General features: G+C 38.4%; 1 protein-coding gene across 1 annotated transcript in view; it reads right to left on the reverse strand.

Moving 5' to 3' along the window:
* Positions 1-6,976: 6,976 nt before the first annotated feature.
* Positions 6,977-24,775, reverse strand: part of CCDC172 (coiled-coil domain containing 172) — a 37,627-nt gene continuing 19,828 nt past the window's right edge. Inside the window, exons 5-8 of the mRNA XM_024555349.2 lie at positions 22,154-22,255; positions 21,370-21,472; positions 7,851-7,938; positions 6,977-7,018 (exon numbers count right to left, since the gene is read on the reverse strand). Coding sequence (XP_024411117.2) covers positions 6,977-7,018; positions 7,851-7,938; positions 21,370-21,472; positions 22,154-22,255 — 335 coding nt within the window. The remainder of the gene's footprint in view (positions 7,019-7,850; positions 7,939-21,369; positions 21,473-22,153; positions 22,256-24,775) is intronic.

A 24,775-nucleotide genomic window follows, 5' to 3' on the forward strand; every position in this document is an offset into this window, starting at 1 on the left:
GTATTTGATAGATCAACAAGTCACAAAGGAAGCTTATAAGACTAAAAAACCCACTAAAGAATCAAGGTTAGCACGCCCAGAAGTTATATAAGTAATCAATTACTTGAATTAACACCAACTCTTCATGTACTATTAGGGGAAAAGTCTGTTACTTATATTTCTAATTCAAAAATAATATGAATTGATTAAACCAATAGGCTCTTTTAAGATTAGCAAAAGTAGAACTAGTACTATATTACTAGAATTTCACTTTTATGTCCTTTAAACTTTGTTTTCTTTATAGTACATGATACTAATTTAAAGATTACTATGAAGTACTTATTTGAAGATTATATATGGACAATTGAAAATTATAGAGAGATTTAAAATTTATACCTGCATAATGGAGAAAGAAGGAAGGAGGGAGGGAAAGAGGGAGGGAAGGAAGGGTGGGTCACTCTTTTATAATAATTTCTCATTCCCAAACTTCCCCATTTTATCATCTTGTTCAAGGTGGTACCACAGAAGTCCAGCAGATGGCACTCATACATTTTTCTAAATATGTTGCTGAACAAAAACAGGACTGCCTAAACTTTGTATTTCAGACCAGAAAGACGAATAAATCATTGTCAGAAGCAAACACATTTTAAAATTTTCTATTACCATGAAGAAATAGTGCTTTTAAGCTACTCTAATGCACATTCATAGCTTGTAAGCAACTTACAATTTTCACTTCCTATTCTAGCAGCGGGGAGAAAGCAAGCATTAGGGACCATGTGCCAGTCAACGGCTTGATAATAGGAGGCTGTCAGTGACCACTGAGAGACCCACCAACTTCTTCCATTGTGGATATGGGACCATTATTTAATTCTAGTTTCTTTTCAATGCTTTTATCGGTTGTTCTCCATTGACAGGCTTTGAAACTAGCAAACGAGATTACTACCATTTTCAACAAAGTAAACAGGCTCAGAAAGAGAAAGACATGAGAAGATAGGCTAATTCAATCAAGAAAGATAATCAACAACAAGCGGATCCAGTTTCTTTCACTAGGGGATCAATAATTTATGCTGAAATCCTCAATTAATAAACATGGGTTAAATGAACAAGTTAATTCAACCACATTTTAACATACATATATTGAACACTTCCTCCATGCCAGCACGGATCCAGGCTCTGAGAAAAAAGTGTTGTATAAGACACACAATACCCCTGCTCTCACAGAACTTACGTTTTAGTGGTGATAAGTAGAAAAGAAAAATAAGAAAGATATTAGAAATTAGTAGTAGTATGAAGAATTAATGAATTAAACTGGAGTGAATGACGTGAACATATGACTACTTAGATTGGCAGGGGTGTCCAACCTTTTGGCATCTGTGGGCCACACTGGAAGAAGAGTTGTCCTGGCCCACATATTAAGTACACAAACACTTATGAAAACTGATGAGCTGCATGTGGCCCCCAGGCTGCGGGCTGGACACCCCTGGAAGGCTTCTCCAGGGAGGCGGCATTCCGCTGACACCTGAAAGACAGAAGCAGACGGCCGTGTACAGGTCAGGAGGAGGAGCATCCAAGCAGCAGGGTCACAGCTCCTGAAATGATCCAAAGGCCAGAGCCAACAGGGCCCAAAGGACAGAAGGGGGCTCAAGAGCAAGAAAGGCCATGGTGGCCCAAGAGGACCGTGCAAGCGGGCCTAGGGTGTGGCCTGAGTTCCAGGAGCCAGGATGGAGGGAGGGATGGATGGCTACAAATGGATGGAGGGAATAATAGAAGGGGGAAATACAGAAATGAACAGGAATGCTAATTGCAGGTTAATCAGAGATTTTTTTTTTTTACCGGCTGACCTTTCTGGAAGTTTTCTATTAGCCCACATTTCTGTCTTAGCAAGTACCAAAAAAAAAAAAAAAGACTATAACTCTTCTTTGATATTTTAAGAAGGTGCCATCCCTCAGGTTTCCACCTTAAATTATCAATGACCAGAGGGTGGCACTGAAAAAAAATACATCTGTAGAAAGTGTAATAAAGTGGGATGAATAGGTGTTAATTTCAAGAGATACCCAGAAGGTGAGTTTTCAATAATACTTGATTTGAGTCTGTTTTGTACTGATTTGCCCCTTTCTCCTCAGGAAGTATAAAAGATATTCTTAGTTTATTAAATATTCACATTCACCGATTCTGATTACCAAAAGAGAGATTGATTTTTTTTTTTAATTCTTAAGATTTAATTAATTTATTTTTAGAGAAGAAAGGGAGGGAGATAGAGAGAGAGAAACATCGATCGGTTGCCTCTTGCACGCCCCCAACTGGGGACCTGGGCTGCAACCCAGGTCTGTGCAGTGACCAGGAATGGAACCAGCGACCTTTCGGTTCATAGGCCAGTGCTCAATCCACTGAGCCACACCAGCCAAGGCCAAAAGGGTGATTTGAATGATTCTCAAATTTCTCTTCTCTTCTAATATTTACCTGTTGGGTAAAATTTTATGATAAGCCAATACTGAAAAGGAATATATTTTTAAGGTCGTTGGAACCAAAGCCCAAGCAACTAAACTATAAAAAAAGACTCCCGCTGCCCCAATGACTTCATACAAACCACTCCTCAACCAAAATCTCAGTTCTCCCTGCCCAAACGGGGACACATGCTTGTCTCCCACCAGAATCTCAATAAAGAGCTTTGGGTATATTGGATAAAAATATTTTTATAAATACAACCTTGCTATTTTACAAATTTTGATTGGCATCAGATTTTAGAGCTGACATTACACTGACCCTATGCTTACTCCCATGTCACCCATTCCCAACCAGAAACTTCTTTGTCTAAAGTCAACAAAAACTGCCAACAATCACACCACTTAACTGTGGCTAGAATTTGCAAATACTTTCTCTCAGTAATCACAAGACCATATCCAGAAATATTCATTAGCAATTGTATTTGCATCTATTAAATGTAGATTAGGGGAATTTTATTTTAACAAGATTTTATTTACCAACTAATTAGAATGACAAATTATTGCAAGTATGAAAATAATTAACTTAAGAGTTATAAAGTAGCACAACTCTTCTGCTTGTCAGAAGAAAACAATTGCATTTTTCTCCCACTCTACAGGCCTGGTTTTGCACAGCTACTTCTATCAGCCATTGTTATTAATTTCCCATTCTTACTTACTCTTTATTTTCCCATCTGAATTCTGGGGCTGCCAATTGCATGAAGGCCTTTTAAAGATAAAATTCGCTGCGTATCAAAAGCGGTTGTTTAAATAAGCATTTGGTTCTGACAGTTTTGCTCTTGATACTTTTCATAGCAGGAGCTAAGAGAACATTTTACCATCAGTCATGGCTTTCTTCGCTAGGCTTTCTTGCTTCCTGCCGTCTAAGGAAGCATGTTCTTCCAACCTGCACTGCCCTGCAGGATCTTCCCTCGTGTTTAGGGACGTCACCCCCAGCACAGTGAGCAACAAATGGAACCCCGATCCCCCTTCAATGCTGTCTCAATAGTATTTTGTCAGACGTCAGTGACGTCAGTAAGAAAACAAAGCTTCTTCACTGGTCTGATGATTTGACCAATAGCAGCCAACCAAAAATTTACTTAACTTGAAAATAAGATGTTTAGAAAGCAACTAACTATGCATTCCCACCTCCAGCATTTTCAAAGATATATTCATCCTTCCCATTCTTTCATTAAAAAAAAAAAGAAAATTTGTTGTCTTAAGATAAAAGGACCACAAAACTCTAAGACTTAATCCCTGCTTCAGGCTAATGACAAAAAATATTTTTCATTTTTGGTTCACATCCTGAAAAAAATTCCCTTGACAGAAAATGTTCTGAACTAGGCTCTGAAAGGCAAATGCATTTGCTTCCTTGAAGTTTTTCAGGAGGACAAAGGAGAGAAGAGGACTCAAGAGCAAGTATGAAAGTTCACCTAAAACATATCGGTCTCAAATGTTAAAAAGCCTTTTTTAGTGCATCGAACCTTCAAATTTCAAACTTTATGCTATAAATAAATAGCTGAACTACAAAAAAACTTACGCTGTACGTGCAGGATTAAAAATCATATATTTATTTCCAAACATGTCACTGAAGTGCCACTGTTTTGTGGACTGCAAATAAATGACTTGTTCACAGTCATGTGACAGTTATGTAGGACTGGCTGGTGTGAAACAGAAAGGGACTCTGTCCTCAGCAAACGCTCACAGCAGGGCCCGCCCAGGGCGGGCTGCTTGGCCATCTACAGCCAGCCGGCTGAACTACTGGTTGCCCTCCTGGCAGGAGACTCGACGGGTTTTTCACAGCATAATTTCCACTCTACAAGAAAATACCAATACCAACTGACACTGTTTTAAGACGTTTCTAGATTCCCATTCATTACAACAGAATGACTCCAACCTTAGTTTGGACTTTTAAGAATCTCTATACAGTTTTTCAAGTTTTAAGGAAAAAGAGACAAGGAGACAAAATACTCCTCGATTTTGGTTTCTCTTACAGAAGAAAGCACTACTACTGACAATGAGTAGTACGGAATCTTCCGCACTGGTCATACCTTAAAGCCTCTCTTTTTCTTTGCTTTTTCCTCCCGTCTCACTCATTAGGCCGGGGAAGGAAGAAGAATTTCTAGTCCAGTGGTCACGTTCCACATCCTATAAGTTTGTTGCTGTTTTTCGCTTAGCCATATAGCTCCACTAATCAGCAGGAAAAACATGCAACCAACTACCTATACATCCCAATATCATCCCCAGCAAAGAGCTGGGAATCAGAAAATTGCTTCTGAAAGGACTTGTTACATGAAGAACTGCGGTGGCCGGCCAGGGACCTCAGCGCAGGACCAGGACTACTCCGGCGTAGTCTGAGCCTTGGTCACAACTAAATACGGGAAAGTCCAGTGAGTGTACTTAACGCATGGGCACTTAGTTAATCCTCGCATTTCTGTACAGTCAAAGACTACTTCCGGAACAATCGAGGGTGGTCTGAGACACATTTTTACTCAGGTAATTTCTGTTATTTTCCTACTTAAGATGTTTATAAATTATTAATTCTAAGTAAAAAAATGAAAAACAGACCTACTATACGCTGAAGTTTTACATTGGCAGTGCAGTTAGGTTCACACTGTGACTTCTACTGATTGCTGTATTTCCTTTGTTCATTGAGCTTGTTCCATGAAACATAGTTATTCTAACAGACCGTTGTTTTGATTGGTATCACGTGGATAGTGCTTTGTATTACTCTACCATGCAATGCTAAAATAATCATTTATGTGATTGCTTGAAAATTAGTTTAAATCTTAAAATAAGCATTTTTAGCATTTTGAAATAATGAAAACGCTGAACCTCCTGTTTTTTCTCAAATTCGATTCATTCTTTCCATCCTGAGGCCATTACTGACGGTCTAATTTAGGTATTCTGTATGACGCACACGAAAGAGAGTGGACGTTAGCAGTAAGAGTTTATTTGCGGGTGTGCTATTGTGTGTGAGTTACACAAGCAAGTAGCAGATCTCTAGTGCACATTAATATTTTAGCCATAAAACCAATAATAAACAAAATGTACTGTTAAGTGAAAAAGGCTTTATGTGTAAACTCCATCTACATATTAATAATATGATATATATTTAATAATAGATATTCATGAGACTTAGAACTTAGAAAGTGGGTAAATAGATGGATTAAAATAAGACAGAGCTGAAGTCATGGCTAATCCCAATAACCATTTTCCACTCTACATTTGCATATAAAATAGACTGCAATTCCCTGGTGCCTTCCGGTTTTTTCTTCTTAAGCAAAAATAATTTACTAGTAAATATTGAAAGAATCAAAATAGAAATCACTTCTGAAAATGCAAATTATTTAAACAGATGTCAACTCCTACACATCTCAAAAAAGAGTTTTAGCTTTGCTCATTTAAAAAAAAAAAAAAAAGAGTGCAAAACAACATATACAAAAAAAGCTATGCCAAAGAGAGACTCGCTTTGAAACTAGACCCGGGTACTCTCCTTTCACATCAGTAGGTATCAGGCATTTGTAAACATCTCACACTTGATGTTCAACTACCTGCAACCACAAAAGAAAATGCGATTCTCGCATTTACACCCAGTACACCCCCAAGTAGGTTTTGTTCCGCTTTCCCACCTACTGCAATCCCGGGCTCTGTGGAACAGTTTCAATACAGTTTTTTTAGAAACTACTGAAAATTCACCTTTCTTCCTAGTCAGGAATGCTAACAGCAGAAAGACACGTGCTGTTAGAAATTTGGTGGCAATCCCAGGTTTGATTCAAATATATAAGGACACTGTTTTCAGCTGCAGCATTTCGGGCCACGAGCGAAAATGAATCCTGATGCCTCTCAGGAGAGTACACGCCTCCCCAGGGGACGACTTCCCTCATTCCGACCAGAACTGGCCTTAGGGAGAAGCCGGGCAGCCCAGAGTGCAGGGGCTCGGCTGCAAGTGCCCCAGACTCCACTCCACCGACTCATTAGACAAAAGTGGGGGAAACTGGTGTTTGCGGGGGGAAAGACCTCAGAGGACCTTGGTCAACGGAGATCCTATTAAGGATTAGAATGAAAGTAAGCACCCTGTTCGTGGAAACGGCACCAAGAAAACTGGGTCCATAATCTGAGTGTTTCTCCCTACGCGTGTCTGACTGGACCCAGGGTAAGCTGCAACAGAGACTGAACGACACCAAAAAGTGCAGATCAGCTGAAGGGCCAGGGGTGTAAGAAGCCTAAGAACACAGCATCTACCACTCCTTTTTCTACTCCTTTTTCTACCACTCCTTTTTCTTCCTTTAGAAACAAAATCGAAGCACACAGAAGCCTTAGAGTTCCAGCAAGTAATAAGACAAACAACTATTCTTTAAAGTGCCAGTGAGCCAATTCTAGACATCAACAACTTTGAACCTTCTGGACCTCACGTTTCCCACAAGAATCTATTGTTGCATGTGTCACTCGTGTGTCTGTCACAGAGATCTGACTCCAAGATGCTCTGACCAAATCTCAGGTAGCTCATCAATTCTCTACACGTTGCTTGTTTCCTGAAGATCTTTCTGTGCCAGCGTCTGAAAGGAACACATATAACAATTATTCATGAGGAAAATGAAATTCATGAAATCCTTAATAAAGGAATCATATAAAATTTATGTAAATGTAACACAACAACTCTGGGCATTTCTAAATTTTATTTTTAATAAGAATATAAATCCTAACATAACCTACTGGAGCATTTGTAAACAGAAGTGTTTACAGAAAATAAACATGAAACAAAATGTAACATATTAATGAAACCTAGACGTTAACATACTTTAAACTTAGCTATACAGGTCTCCAATTAAAACAGCACGGCAAATACTGTGTTCAGTTCATAAACAAATAAAGCAGAAGGTTAAAAGCAATTGGAAGTGCTCCCACACAATCTGCAAGTAAGTTTCCACTAATTGGATCCAAAGTTCTTGAGATCATAAAAATCTTTAATAAGCAAGTTTTAGGACCAAATGTAATAAAAGTGTAATTTATGCCTATCAAAAATAAGAAGCTTTTAGCATTCGGATAGTTCAACTCCTTCATTGCATTAATCCTCCAATAACAGTTCCGGTCAAGGGCATGTGGTATGGTCAGGTCTGACTTATTTTTTTAATCTTAGCCTGAAATCATACATCTTCTCTTTGAGTATCACTTGCTTTATGTAGCGCCTAGCTCTTCAGGAACTCAAAATACTTCACGGATGTATTTCCTGACTTAGTTTTTCTGGTTATTGCTGCTCTGTTTGTTATACTTAGTACAAATCCATGTGAACAGAAAAACACTCGTTTAATGACATGTACTGCATTAAAACCATTCTTCCCAGTAGGTAAATAATGGTAATTAGAAGTGAAAGAATCAATGCTGGCTTACCAACTCCAAAAATTCTATTTCTGTTTGGAGAGCTTCATAAACACTTTGCATGTCATCTTCCTTATAAAGTTCTAATTCTTTTTTAAGTCTGTTTTAAATGAAAAATTCATCCTATTAGTTCGGCAATTAACATGTATAATAATTTTTTGTTACGTGAATGGTGGCAGGTTTCTAGGCCTATCACCAGGATTTTATGTTAACACCGAAGAATTTGAAAAGAAATTTTAATTCTCTATAATTCTGTAAGGGCTACATAAAATTTTGGGGAAATTACTCCCACAAATAAAATAAGGTAGACTGAGTAATAACAAACACAGTCACTTCAGGGAAATTAAAAGAGCGGCCCCTCCATGCCAGTCGTGGCCACTAACGAGCCAAATGACCTTGGCTAACTCGGCTGGTCCTGCTCAAGCTCACTGGGAATTTTAAGTACAGGACAAAAAAGAAGACTTCTGAGATTTCTTCTTGCTCTAAAATTAAACATTAACTTCATAATACACACATATCATTAAACTATATTTAGAGAGTGAGAAATTAATACCAATGTTTCTTTTCCCTGATGAAGTTTTTAATCCTTTGGATATACTAAATTACTGAAAAAATTATTTTATGTCCATATTTAATGTTAAAAATAGTAATGAAACAACAGTCTCATTTTCAGCATTTTGACTAACATTCCTTCCAAAAAACAAAAAACATAAGCAAAAGCTACAAGCTGTGACTGGAGAGGTGGAGAGCCCGGGGCTGGGAGTGGGCGGACAGAAGGGCAAGGCTGCCCTGAGAGCAGGTACTAAGAACAAACCTAACCCAGCTGGGCCGGCCCCAGGGTGACAAGTACACAGAAAGCAACTTGAACCTACCCTGAGCCCTGTCCTTACGGGGAGACCGCAGGGGTCCTAGGCCAGTCAGTGGCACCACTCCCTGTATACTGGCGGAAGCAAAAGAGAAAACCCTCTGGAGGAAAGGTTAAGATTATTTAGGTGCAGAGGCCTCCCACAGATTAAGAGCAAACAATGAGCTACAATCGAAGAGCACCCAGTACACAGGAAGGCGAGCCACTTATAAGCAAAGGTCATTAGGGCAATAAACACCAGATATGAAGAACTACAAGTCAGTAAGTAAAAAATAACACAATGAAAATGCACGCACACACCTTTTCCAGATTCTTCACAAAAGAAGATCTCCAAAGGCTAATAAACTATGAAAAGATGCTCCGCTTCATTAGCCACCAAGAAAATACAAAAGACAAGCACAGTGTAATGCCAGCACACACACACCCGAATAGCTAAACTGAAAAACAGGCAATAGCAAGTGTTGACAAAGACGTGAAGAAATTAGAATTCTCAGACACTGCTGGCGTAAGGTACCATTTTCCATTCTTTCACTTTTAACCTGTGTCTTTTTTTTTTAATTTCTTATAGAAAATCTGTACTTGTTTCTTACTTTTTTAATCCAATACGATAAAAGTTGGTGTGTTTAGATCATTTACATTTAATAGAATTATTTATCTGGCTGAATTAAAGTTTTGTTGTTTGCTCTTTGTTCCATCTGTTCTTTGTCCTTTTTTTCTTCTTTCTTCCTGCTTTAGATTGTTTTTTTTTATGATTGTATTTTACCTACTAATTAACCTATTTTTTACACATTTTTAAAATTTTATAATGCTTGTACTGGGTTCATAATATACAGCTTCAATTTACTACTGTGCACTTTCAAATGATATTGCACAGACACGCTCACAGTATTTAAACTGTACAGCAGTACATCTCCTATTACTTGCTCCTGTTTTCTGTTCATTGTCATCATGTATTTTTCTTTCACATTTACTATAAGCATAAAATATATTGCTAGCATTTTGATTTAGTAATTTGTCCTTTAGAGCAATTGAAAATAAAAAAGGCTTTTATGTTCACATTCATTTAAACCATCTCTGGAGTTTTACTTCTCGATGTATCTCCACGTTGCTATCTGGCATCCTATTTTTTATTTCTCAGGAACTTACGATAGCCCTTTTTGGTAATGCAGTCTGTTCTCAAGGAATTCTATACACCCTATTTGTTAAAAAAATCTTTATTTGCCTCCATATGTAAAATGTATTTTCATTGAGAATTCTGAGTCGTCAGCTCTCACTTTCAGTATTTAAAGAGTCATTCCTTTGTCATCTACATGATTTCTGATGAGAAGTCTCTTGTAATGCTTATCTTTATTCCTTCGTGTGTAATGTGTTTTTGTCTTTTCTTTTTCTGCCTTTCTTCGTGATTCTCTCTTTGTGTTTTCAGAAGTTTGAATATAGTGTGTAAAGATGTTTGCTTTTTAAAAAATTCTGCTTAGAATTCTCTCAGTTCCTTGTATCTGTGCTTAAAGTATTTTATTATTTTTGCAATATGCTCTGTCATTGTCTCTGACATTATGGATGGTGATATAATATGGATGGATTTCAAATGCACTATACTAAGTAAAAGAACTGAGGCAAGAGGCTACATACAAGGCATATTATGCCACTTATATGACACATTGGAAAAGACAAAACTAGGGAAAGAAAATGGATCAGAGACTTGGAGTTAGAGCTGTATATTTAAAAGGGTGAATTTTATTGTATATAAGTTATACCTCAATAAACTGGTCTTCAAAAAAAAAGACAATGACAGGAATCCAGATTCTAATAAAATAATGACAACCACCTGAATAAAAACAATCTCTTAATTAGAAGGACAAATTAGGCCACCTAAAAGACACACTTACAACCTAACTAAGAAACAGAGGATATTACAAACTTGAAATTACAATACACATAAGTACGGCAACAAATATCTTAATCCAGCAGAACCAAATGTGAACTCTACACCAATGCAGAGAGTGAAGCAGCAATCAAACGTTAGAAGAGAGGACCGAGGAAGGGGAGGGCATGGCGTGATATAAAACAGGGTAAATGATTCTCAGAAAGACAAAGCCCCACTCTACATGGGAAAACACCGACAGGTCTGAGGCCTTGTGATCGAGAACACTGACTTTTGTAAAATGGAAGGAAGTTTTTTGTTTGTTTGTTTGCTTGGTTGTTAATCAATGGATCTCTTACTTTGGCAGTGGGAAGGGTTGCTGTGTTTTTGATTTCATGACTTTTGTTTCTCCAATGCCCTTCATTTCCATCTTTTGCTTCTTCCTTGTCTTTAAAACTTGTAGCCCTTCCGAGTTCAGTTTCTCACCCGATAACTACAGCTGAAAGTTTTCAAAGAACTATACTATCAGTAAAAAGCAAAATCACTTTTAGAGACCAAATAATCCCAATACCACGTAAGTTGGTCCCAAGTATACAAATAAGGAAAACAGCCAAGTGTAACTGTGACACCTGAGCCTGACAGAGATGGCCTGGCGCGCGCGCACACACACACACACACGAAACAGCCACGCGGTGCAGGGCAACAGTTCTGTCTGCATTAAGGAGGGAAGTGTGGGATACAGGAGGAGCCCCTGACTATTGCAAATTATTGGTAATGTTCTTCTTTAGTTCACAGGTGCCCATTATCTTATCATTCTTTAGTACTTACTTATAGTTAGAGAAGAGACACATAATAGTTAATAATAGTTGTAGGTACGAATGATGAAACAATACCCTATATATGTGAGGTTCATAATGTTCTGAACTTTGAATAACTTAATGGTAAATAGGAATTCTGAAGGAATGTTCAAGTACGAAATATAGAATGTTATTTTGAGTATTAGATGTTTTCACAAGCATAAAACCCCTTATAATAAATATTTTTAAAGAATAAGTGGAGGGTTAAATGGAGAGTTAAAATGTAAGTGGGCGCTGCTGTTACCAGAGGAAATAGGCTCTTCTCTGGTGTCAGGGGAAAAGAACGTCAGGGACACTCACGTAGGAGAAATTGTAAGCAACAGTGGCAAGATTTATTAGAGCGAAAAGCAATAGGGCCCTCTTGCCGAGGCAGAGGGCGGCAGGCTAGAGGGCAGGCTGCGTGGACTCAGGACAGGAAGTTACAGAGGCGAAGGAGAGTCCTCTGCTGCTGCTCACTGCTCCCCAGGTTGCCAGTCTCGGCTCCCCAGGTTGCCAGTCTCGGCCCCTCAGAGTTTAGGAGAAAAGAAGGCAGACAGTACTCCCGAGAGAAGGAAGGGCAAGGGCTGGGCTCTTTGTCAGGCTTCTTTATATGTCCTTGGGTTCGGGAAAGAGCAGGCTTTCTTTCAAACTATCCAACCTCTGTCCTGGCTTTTCCAGGGCTGCGTTTGCGCCCTCCCCCCATCCAATCTCTTTCCTGGATTTTCTGGGGCTTGTGCTCTTCCCTTTCCCATCTTTCCCCCCAGATTCTCCCAGGCTTGTGCCCCTTCCCTCTGTGGTCATGACTTTGGCTCCTACTGTGCATGCACTCTGTAGAATGAATTGCTTCCCCCATGTTGATCCCTTAGAACAATGCCGTTCCCTACTTCCCCACCAGACCCAGAGCTCTAAGGCGCTGTTTCCTGCCTGGAAGGGCAGGCAGGATGCCAGATGCTCCCAGGGGGAGACTGTTCCATTCCTTCCCTCCTCTTTTGTTTATTATCTAACTGCCCACTCTAACAGTGCTATACAGTGTACTTAGGGCTTCATTTTAATATATTTATCTTTTCAAATAAAATGGTAGGGATCTTTCTTCCCACCATATCATCAATTCTTGCCCTTCCTCCTTTTCAGTTCCAATGGAGTACAGGTTTGTAAGATCTTTCAGGTCCATCCGAACTGCATGGAGACCACTTTGGCTTTTAGCTCGCTAACAATAAGAATGAGACACTACTGAAATTAAGGAGGGCATTTAGAGCAAATTATAGGAAGTATTTCACTATTCAGCATATAATCAAGCTGTAGAATTTAGATCTGCACTTAAAGAAAAGATTGCTGTTGCTGGCTTTAAAAGAGGCTGGAGATAATGATATGAGTATTAACACACTTGCTGGTAGCCAAAGCTATGTAACGTGAGCAGACCCCATGCTTCGGTGCGTAGACTGCCTGCCTACAGGAGTCAGAAAGGATTCCTTCACCCACCGCACAACAACGAGGGGCAGTCTGCGTTGGTTACTGCTACTCCTCTTTGAATCCTCAATAATGGCGACGATGGCCAACACTGCTAGTTAGTGTCGCAAACTTACGTTCCGCATATTTATGATTTCCTGCAGCCTTCCCATTTTTTCAGTGTCGTATCAAATTTTTTTCTAAGTGTCATAACTGAAAATCCTTAACTGAAAGAACATCTTTTCCAGCTATAGAAATGTACAAAAGTACTATTTACATAGAAGGAAGGAAAAATTTCACCCAAAGTCTCAATACACAAACTGAAGTGCTATTAAGATATAAGTCTATTTTGTTAGTCTTTTGTTTCCATCTAATACTGGTTATGTAACATTGCCTCCTAGCCTTTTCTTTTAATGCTTATCATATACATTTCCTCCAGTTAATTAAGCATGCCAATTAATACCATTTACAGTAAATATGTAGCAGTCTACGTGGCTCCACCAGTTAAATTAATCGCTCACGGTAGGGCATTTAAATCGTTCCTTTTTTCCCCTACAATAAATAATGTCCTGTGAACACTTCCACGCATAAAGTTTCTTCTGTACTGAGAATCACTTTCCTTAGGAGAAAGCTCGTATGGTGAATTATTGAGTCAAGTGGCATAAACATTTTTAAGATGCCTGTAATAATTTATATACTTCAAAATGCATTCCAAATATACACAATGTGTACTGCCATGACAATGTATAAATTATCTCTGTACCACACTCTTGCCAATTTTGATTATGGTCATTTAAGAATGTCTTTCAAAATTAGGTAGAAAAATTATATTCAGTGGTTTTAATTCGCATTTAATTGATAAGCAGTTTAACAGAATTATCTTGTCTTATCCATTTTGGTATCATACCTCTTAACCTGCATAGTACATGACACACAGTGGGCATTTAATACATGTTTGTTAGATAAACACACGAGTGGAAAACTACTGCTTTAGTGTTTTGTTATTGATTTTTATCAGTTATTTGATCAACCGTTATCCTTGTTTGTCATTACCATAAATTTCTCCCAGTTTATCACTCCACGTTGATGACTTTTCAACACATGGGGTTTTAAATCTTTCATGGTAAATGGGGTTTTAAATCTTTCATGGTAAGTGTGTTCATGTTATTCTTTTTGGTTTCCTTAATCACACAAGAGGTTTCATAAGGAGTCCTTTCAACTTTCTGCTAGTTTTCCCAAGACTCAACTTTCTTATCATGTTCCTCTATGTCAGTTCACATAAAATTATTTTAGTGCCATTTAAACACATTATTTTTAAAGACATACAGGGCATCCTTTCATATACAATTTATTTCTTAAAGTACGTTTGAAAGTTCAGTGTGTCAAAGCAGACTTGAATTTTCTAATGATGCCTTCCCTCAATCCAGGCCATCGGCAGACAGGCGGGAACCTTCACAGGTCTGTAAGAAGGAGCCCAGGAGGCCTGCTGAGAAGGTAAAGGAGGGGCCCTGCCATCATCTCCGTTGCCCTGAATCCTAGTGGTTGGATTAGGCCTCTCCTCTTGTGTGGGTATTTTCTATCATCTTCTCCATGACCATATCAAAACAGGGGTTTATAAAGGTAAACATATGAAAATTTTAAAAAATCTTATGATATCAAAGATACCAATGAATTTGGAGAAAAAAGAATTTTAAAAAATGAAGATAGGCTTAGGAACCTCTGGGACATCTTTAAACATACCAACATCTGAATCATAGATATGCCAGAAGGAGAAGAGGAAGAGCAAGAAATTGAAAATTTATCCAAAAAAATAATGAAAGAAAACTTCCCAAAGTGAATGAAATAGACATACAAGTCCAGGAAGCACAGAGAGTCCCAAACAAGATAGACCCAAAGAGGACCACACCAAGACACATCATAATTAAAGTGCTAAAGTTAAAGATGGAGAATCTTAAAAGCCCCAAGAAAAAAGCAGACAGTTACCTACAACTGAGTTCCCATAAGACTGTAAGCTGATTTCTCAGAAGAAACTTTGCAGGCAAGAAGGGATGGCAAGAAGTATTCAAAGTGATGAAAAGCAAGGACCTACAACCTAGATTACTCTATCCAGCAAAGCTATCATTTAGAATTTCAAGGCAGATAAAGTGCTTCCCAGACAAAGGAAAACTAAAGGAGTTCATCATCACCAAGCCATTATTACATGAAATGCTAAAGGGCTTATCTAAGAAAAAGAAGATCAAAACAACGAACATTAAAATGGCAATAAATTCACAACTATCAATAATTGAATACGAGTAACTAACTAAGCAAACAACCAGAACAGGAACAGAGTCATAGATACGGAGATCATTTGGAGGGCTATCAGTTGGTGGGGAGGGGGAGAATGGGGAAAATGGAGGGGAAGGTGCAGGCATTAAGGAGCACAAATTAGTAGGTACAAAATAGACAGGGGGATGTTATGAAAAGTATAGGTAATGGAGTAGCCAAAGAACTTGTATTCATGACCCATGGACATGAACTAAGGGAGGAGTTGCTGGAGGGAATGGGGGGTACCAGGTGGAGGGGAGCAAAGGGGGAAATATTGGGAAAGCTATAATAGCATAATCAATAAAATATATTAAAAATAATCAATTGATTCTACCATCAAAATTTTCCTTGCATTTACTTAGAAGCTTTAATAACCATAGTATGTGCAGAGAATTCAGAAAATAGCGGATCTCTATTAGCTTAAATAATCAACGCTGTAGGGACATTCCTCTTTGAGAATAAAAGATATTTTACCAGAAAAGATGCAGAGAACAAAATATATAGCTAAGAATGATCCTAGAATGAAATGGAAATTTTCATAGTTTACAAATGTTAAGAGATATAATGTTAAAAGAGATAACATGGGTTAGATACAGATACCGCATATAACAATTTTTGACTAGTATTTTCCAGCAACTTTAAAACTGAGATCTTGTCACACTTGTCCACTCTGGGTTCATTCCCGATGCAAAGTAAATGTGCATTACCTTATCAATGCAGCCTAGGTAACAATCCCCACTACTCTGCGACGTGATGTTTGTTCTACATAATGTCACAGAAACGGTCCCTCCCCCATGTATTTAAGGACACATGGATTAAAATATTTCCCACTGTCAATATTTAGAAACTCCTGCACACCCAGCAATGGGAGAGAGGTAACATAAATACGGCATCTCCATACGTCGGCATTAAAAAGAATGAACTTGGTCGGTACAAACTAACATGGGAAAGGGCAGAGTAATAAGGCAAATTACAGACCAGTAGCTGTGATCCCGTTTTTTTGCTGCACACGCACACGCACCTGCACGCATACACACACACGGAGACACACACACTCTAGAAGGATCCACGCCAAACTCTGAACAGTGGTTACGCGGAGGGTTTCTGGAGTGAGGCGACGAGAGAGGAGACTTCGATGTTTGACATTTTTGTAGGGTTTGAGTTTTTTATCCAATCAACATAGCCTACTCTCATAATTTAAAAATATCTATACTTATTTGGTAAAATAAAAACATATACATTATAAACCTACATTTTTATCTATACTATTATTTAGAAAGGTTGGAAGTATTTTAATACTAGTATGTGTTTATGCCTTCTTATAAATCTGAGGACCATCGGTGTGACCTCCGTGACCACCTAAACTGGATGACTTTTTCACTGAAGCAGCAAGAGCGCTGATTTACTACTTCACATAAATGCATCTGGAGTCTCTCAACAGCAGGTGTATATTAACTTTTGTGCCGTTTTCATTGCAAATACACTCTTCACAAAACCCTACGCTCTTCAAATGTTCAGAAGGAAAAATCTCATGCTGGTGACTTTGCAGTTTCATTTCTGTCACAAACTTCCTGTTGTATTAAACAATCACAAATGTTGGCTATAAAAGTATGTAAAACCATTCTAGACAAAAAGTTTTGTGGGTACAAAACTATATATTAGTGACTGGTACTGGAGAATAATATAAATAATAGGTGTTGGGAGTCTAGTATATACCGCTTTTCTTCCCTGCCTGAATTCTGCCCCAAAGAGAAGTAAGGCAAGAAGGGAGGTCAAAATGTCACATTTACTAGAAATATACCAGATAGCGGAGAAGGCGGCTTACACCTGCAAAAGACAGACTCACTAATATTGAACCCCAGGATCAGACTAACATAGCACACCATTAAAGGCAGAACTGGACGCCACAAGCTCTCTCCCGCGGAGACCTACCACCATGGAACTTCAGCAGCAGAGCAGAACAAACAGCGCTCCAGAGCACCTTCCAAACTCAGCGATCGGTGTGAGTCAGAACAAGAAAGGGAGAGACGTTAGGGGCAATGGAGGCGAGGACAGTTAACCCGGTAGAGCGTTTGCCACAGGGAAAAAAAATTAGGAGTAGAAAGAATTCCATGGGGCTATCCTATGGAATAGAATACACTATGTTTTTGCAAATAACATTGAAAATATATGATGAACTGTTATTTTCTCTGTAGTAAAAATAAAAGCATATGTAGACCCAATCCCTGGCATAAATATTTTGAACATTATTTGCCCTTGACTGTGCTAGATGCAAAGACTGATGAGAAATGAACAAGGGGAGGGAGTTCCCAGTCTAGTGGGACAGAATGATATACCTATTATCATTGAATATGATTAATGACGTAGCAGAATTAGAAGCCTATTCTCTATGAACACAGAGAAGGAATCACAGAGGAAAGGCTTCATAATTTAGCACATTCATTTATCCCTCCATTTATTTATTCAAAGCTCTGTACCAAAGTATCAGACCGTTAGTATACAATGGGAAACAAAAGAGACAAGACACCTCCTCCTATTGAGCACATGGAAGAGACAGACATTAACAAAATAAAGCAAATGAACATGTAATTACAAAATAGAATCTGTGCCATAAAGGACAAATAGTGTGCTATTAGAAGAATAACAGGTTCCACGATTTCCTGTAAGGGAGGGCTTCTCTAAGGAAATGTTTCAACTGAGACCCACAGGATGGGGTAGGTCCCACCAGTTAGAGACAGGCAGGCAGGTGGTGAACTGGAGAAGTAAAGGCATGGACGAAGGCTCTAATGTGGAGGAAAGCTTGGAGGGCTCGAGGGAACAGAGTGAGAAGGGGACCTTGTTGAAAATAACATCGGGGACGTGGCCAGAGGCCATATTGTGACAAGTCACGTAGGCCTCACTAAGGACTTCGGGTTTTATGGTATCTGTTATGAAGCCACTGCATGATTTTAATAAGGGGATGACAATTCAATTGACAGTGGATTGGATGGTGCAAGAGTGGGTGGGGGGAAAGGAAGAGAGACCGTTACTGTGACCCGGTGGGAGAGGGTGGAGGCTAGAACTAGAATGTTAGCAATGGAGACAGAGAAGAACAATTCAAGAAGTATCTTGCTGGTAAAAGCACCAAAACTTGGTGGTGGACTGGGTAGGTTGAGAATAATGTGATTTGTAAACATGTCAAAGTGCCTGCTACATTTTAGATTTGAGCACTTGCCAGCAAAGATGACATGTGAGCTGGGCCTGGAGGACTAAGATGGATTTTAGCTGATGGAGAAGAAAGAGGAAGGATACAGAGGCGTGAAGGCTTACTTGGAGTGCCGCAAGCAGTATTTGGGTGCGCCAGTGCCGTATGTAAGGAAGGGGTGTGATAAACACACAGGGGATAAAGGATCGGCAGATTACGGAGGCCCTTGAACTTTTGACAGTGTGGTTTGTTTGTTTCATCAAGGCAGCGTCCCTTCAGATGCATTTCCCCTTTTGTATTAGACTGTTGAGAGTTTAGGACTGAAGTCTAGGAGAGAGGATTAGGGACAGAAATTTGTCAGTGCTAACTAAAATCATTAGACCAGATGAGACTGCCCACTGAGCGTACAAAGTAAGAAGGCAATCCATGATTAACCCTGAGGGAGCCTCTGCGTTCAGAGAAGCAGAAGAAAAAATGAGAAAGAAGCATGAAAGGTGTGAAATACTCATACATAGTATGGAATAAAAATGAAATCACAAGTAACGATATAATTATATCTAGTAATTAAAGAGTATTTACGGTGTGCAAAGCACTAAGGGATTTGTACAAATTAAGTCACTTATTCTTTTTTACTATAACCTTGTGAGGTAGGCGCTATTATTCACTTCATTTTACAGATGTGGAGACTGAGGCACACACAATTGCTTCTCCAAGGTCACTAACCTAGTCAAGGGCAGAGCTGGGATTCCAAAGGGTTTGTAATCTTAACCTTCCTCTCAAGCCCCGAGCTCTACCATTTTGATCCTCTCTAGACTGTATGAAAAACTAGCTCAGTCACAATTTTACAAGGCTTGGGAGGCCTCTTAGGAATGAATCCAACCTCTGGCTTAAGGGCCAAGCACAGCAATCAGCTGCCTTAATATGCGTTAATTAATGAGCCCACACACTTCAGTAGAGAATCTTTTAAATAAACAGACGTCTTGGTATTTATAAACGGGGAAAGATTACCTAAAGCACAGACCATTAAACCACTGTGAGTGTAGTACTGTCTTCGGCCTTAATGGATGGCATCAAGAGACAGCTCAACGAAGAACCTAACACGGCCAATTAACTGAAAAAGTGCAGGGTAACTGTAAAAGAATTCAGTAATATAGACACAAGATATGCATCAAAATGTTCTAAGCTCATAGAAATGAACTTACAATTTTTTTAACAACTACTTTCTTACTAAAGTTTAACAAAATTGTAATAACCTTAAAATAAAGCTGGCTGTCAACTGGATATGTGTCTCCCGTACCCTATGCTCAGCAGACGTTTGGCGATGTCTGCAGACATTTTTTGGCTGTCACAGCTCGGGGGGTGGGGGGGGCTGATATTGGCGTCCACTGGGCAGAGCTCAGGGACGCTGCTGAACATCTCACACTGCATAGAATAGCTCCCCGCCACAAAGCATAACCTGGTCCCAATGTCCACACTGACAAGTTTCTGAGAAACTCTCCTATAAAAATAGCATCCATACCAATAGCAGCTAAACCTGAAAAATTAAGAAAAAAGGCAACTATTACAAAATTCAGTATACATTTGAACACACAGATGCAAAAGATGATTCTATTCCAAAATTTAGGAATAAAACCAATTTAACTTAGGCCTTCATGATAAAGTTGAATACATGTCACATCATTTCTTGCCATCGTTAGTTTGTTGCTCTTGTACTAATTATAAAACTGATGGCCCTCTCTCCCAAAATTTTTACACTCAGTACTTTGACTCTGCTCTTCACACTTGAAATAACTTTTACAGGACACACCAGTGGGGAAACTAAGCTAGGCATATCAAAGAATTTAATGTAGGATTAATAAATTTGGGCATTTCACTTACTAGCTGCTACAATCCGAAGAACGGATCAGGGACATGGACTCTGTTTCTTTCTATCCAAATCTCTTCGGTCCCATCGTCAGGGAGCAAGCACCCTGTAGCAGACTCCGTGTGTTTAATTCTAACCCAGGGCACATTTTTATGCCTGAGTGATAAACCCACGGAACTGGAGTTGACATTAGAAGCCCTCACACTGCTAGCTCTAATGATGCCAATGGGCACTGCCATTTTTAAAAGTGTGACAAAACTCAACGAGCACATTGTCATTACAGAAACTCATTCTGCATCACACACACCACCCAAGAGATTGATATTTCATGCTTACAAAACTGAACATAAAATTAAATTGCAAATATTTTCTCATAATCTACTAAAATTATGGCCTGAGACTAAACACTGCTAATATGAAGCATTTGTTCAGCTCTAGTGGACATATTTCCTATATGATTTATGTGGGTGAAGGCTTCATTTGCTTCTTCATAGATTCAGTAATGAGGTTTCTTTGGTTATACTAAGCCTGGTTAAGCCTGGAAAGTATAGAAACTTCTTTACAATTAAGCCAGCAAATATAATACTGAATTATTAATAAAGAATATTCAAATTAATAAACGTTTTTTCCCCTCCTTGTGTATATGAGTATTTCATTTTCAACATCAGCCATTCTTTCATGATCCAAATACACAAAAAGCATCTGAATATTCCAAACAGAAAATACACTTTCAATCTCTTGGCATGAAACCAGAGTAATAAATTTCAAGCAAAATAGTAGATTGTGATCCCCCCCCCCCGAAATGGAGAAAGATAAACGATAATTCCAATTATTTCAAAAAGAAAAGTCAGGGACAAAAGAAAGGAGAGTTGTGGAACCAATAGGTTTTTCTTAATCTATCAGGATGTGAGTGACACTGAGCCCACAAGGTGTAAGAAGGGACAAGACTGACCGCAGTGTTACTAACCCACTGCATCACGAACTTACCTGTAGCACTTTCTAGTCAGCGAAGTGTCTGTTTATTAGTGTTTCAGAAAACACACAGAAAAAAATCACACCTTCATCTGGAACTTAAAAAAAATCTCTGCATTTAGCTTTATGCTGAAATCTATTTGACAACTTGAAGAATTCCCAGATTTTATACTGAAGTGTAATAGGCAATTCTTACCTTAAGCATTCAGCATCCCTTTGAGGCTTTTCATTGATCTTTATTTTTTCTGCCTCTAGGTATTTGGTAGTACAGATGGCTTCATTCTTCTTATCTTCAAAAACTAAATAATTAAGAAAATTCTTATAATCTTTTTTTTTTAATTTTTATTGTTATTCAATTACAGTTGTATGTCTTTTCTCCCCATCCCTCCACCCCACCCCAGCTGAACCCACCTCCACCCTCCCCCTTGATTTTGTCCATGTGTCCTTTATAGTAGTTCCTGTAATCCCCTCTCCCCACTGTCCCCTCCCCACTCCCCTCTGGCTATTGTTAGATTGTTCTTAACTTCAATGTCTCTGGTTATATTTTGTTTCCTTTTTTCTTCTATTGATTATGTTCCAGTTAAAGGTGAGATGGAGAGCATTATGCTAAGTGAAATAAGCCAGGCGGTGAAGAAAATTCTTATAATCTTTTAAAAATTAAGCATATAGTTTATATTTATTCATTCGTAAGAACAATCCTCTAATTTTTGCTGCGTCATATAAAATGTATGTACTAATGATTTTTATTTTTCTACTTTAATATAGCAATTAAAGGCACAAGAAAAGGTCTTAAAATTTGAGACATTAAAAAATATCAAGGCTAACACCGACCAATTCAGTATTTTATCTATTCCTTTTTGAATACCAATGACAGCACTACATCCCAACAGGCGGAAGCACTTCGAAAGAGAAATACTACACTACCGTGTGTATGTAAATATACTCGTGGGCAAAATAAACAAAGCACATGAAGGTAATACCTTTAAGTTCTCTCTGCAGAGTAAACAGTTCTTGCACCAACTCACTCTTCTGGTTTTGAAGTTCATTTAATGGGCCACCGTCATGTTCCATGGCCCTCATTTCTGGAAACAAAACAAACCATTATGTTAACTACTTAGGCTCTGCCATAGATGTCAGCACTCCTTCACTTTTTCTCATGCAGGAAAAAGTTAAGCAGCATATGGTCAATTTTAAGCCTGGACCACCTGCCCTTGGCCACTTAGGAACTGTTTTTAACAAACTGACCAGGATTTGTTGAAGCACCAACTGGATACAAATAAACGTTAGCTGATGCTTAGACTACCAACAGAGAATTAAAAATAGTGTAATACCACGAAGTAAAACAAACTTACCAACAAGTCAAAAAGGAAATTATATCCTTCATAAATAAGGCGTATTTAAAGTGACTTTGCATTGTATTCACTACATGGCAAAAGGCTCCAACAATATTGCTAAGACTGTTTCTCTGACCGAGAGTGCCTTCTTCCTTTTGTTCACACAAGCAGCTCTTTTAAATTTTGTATTTACATTTTTATTATAAAGGGTGTTGAATCTTGTCAAATATTTTTTCTGCGCCTTCAATTATTTTTAATATCTTTCACTTACCTCTTGATTATATCCATGCCTTTGAGTTATTTATAATACTTGTAAGAGCCATTTTAAAGTCTTTGCTAACTGCCTCCTCACTGTCATTTACGTGTATGTTTCTATTGACCTGATTTGAGTTACAATTTGCTGCTTCTTCCAATGTCTAGTGATTCTTGATTGGTATAAGACATTGTGTTAATTATTTTGTTAAATGCTTGAATTTTCCTATCTTCCCCTGAAGCATATTGATATCTGTTATTTGGCAGGCAGTTAAATAACTTGTGGATCGGGTTCAAACCTTATTTTAAAAATATTTTTAACAGTGGGTCCAGAGTAGCCTTAAATCCACGGCTAATTTAATCCGACTATTAAGGCGGTACTCTTCTGTTTAGTGAGATTTTTCTATTCTGACAGGTTGGAACATGAATGTCTCTCTTTCTTTACAGGAATGCAGACCTCATGCAATATAATAATTTCTTTTACCAATATATGGATGGTCATATTTTGGCACTCTCAAGGAGTGAGGACAGGGTCCATCTCTGGAGTTAAAAAATAAACCAAAGAAGAGGCCTAGCAATGAAAACAACACTGTGAATAGTAGAAAGTAATAAAACAGCTATGGCTTTTGAAGATGAAGGTTATTCAAAACCCAGTGAAACTGGGTGACTAATCATCGCTATGGGCGAAAAGCTGTGGAAAAGGTGGGGGGAGCCAAGGAAAGGAGGGAAGACAGGAGAAAACTCAAGTGTCAGGACACAACAGACACGGTGGCATGAATTAGAAAAGGGGACGGAAGAGCAGCCCCTGACAGGAGGGAAGACAAATGGAAACTGAACTGCTCGGGGAGGAGACTGCCTCCAATATCTGCTTCAGACTTGAGCATCACCACGGAGTGAAAGGCACGGAAACAGCTGTGCCAGTGAATTATTTCAAACCTTGGAGGGCAGATCATTTTAGTATTTACACTTTTCCAGCCAGAGAAAAAAGAAAGCTGTTATATTCTTTTGGTTAACTCAACATAACCCTCACGAAAAGATTAATCTCACTTATAAATATTGGTGTAAAAATCTTAAAGAAAATACTGAATATTATTAAACAGAATTCGGCAGCACATTAGAAGACTAAGAGACCACAACTGAGTAAGGTTAATAGAATATGTTAATATTAGAATAATAATAGAATATGTTAAAACTCACTATGTTAATAGATGAAGGTGGGAAAAGCATGTACGATCATCTCAAAAGGAGCATGGGAGGGGGGAGGTCAGAGGGAGTAAGGGAGAAGCAGAGAGAGAGAGCTTCAGTCCAGCATCATGGCTACTACTGAAACTCTAGAAGTATTTCCATTAATTAGTAATAAAGAAGGGTATGCAACCTCATCACCGCTAAAGACTGAATATTTGTGTGTTTCCAAAATTCATGTTAAAATTCCATTGACAACAGTTACTAATACCTAGAGAAATATTAACAAGAAAAAGTTGAAGACAATTGAAATACACATGTTATTTTTAGATAGGAAGACTCAAGATTGGGAAGTTATCAATTCTCTCTAAATCCATTAATAAAGTTAATGCAATTCTAATTAAAACATGAAATTTTTTGACCTTGATGAAATGAGAAAATTTTATCTAGGAAGACAAGCATTGGTAACAAAGAGTAAGGAGAAAGGATTGCCTCACTACACATTAAATCATACTATGAAACTAGAATAATTGAAAAAACAAAATAGAGAGAGAAGACAGAGTACAGAGACACACACACAGAAATATGAAGTTAGCATATGATAAATGCAGAATTTCAAGTTGGTTGGAAAACAGTGAATTACATAATAAGCAGTGTTAAATAACTGAAAAAAAAATGCTGGATCCCTAAGCTCTAATATCAAAGTATATTCTGGTTGGAATATAAATGGAGAAAAGGAAACTGGAAGTGACCAGAGTAAGCATTGCTGTATTTTTTAAATTATTAGTGTTACCTAGAAAAGTCTTCCTAAGCCAGGGACTAAAGTCCAGAAGC

The sequence above is a fragment of the Desmodus rotundus genome, chromosome 4 (assembly GCF_022682495.2).
Source record: "Desmodus rotundus isolate HL8 chromosome 4, HLdesRot8A.1, whole genome shotgun sequence".
Taxonomy (NCBI): domain Eukaryota; kingdom Metazoa; phylum Chordata; class Mammalia; order Chiroptera; family Phyllostomidae; genus Desmodus; species Desmodus rotundus.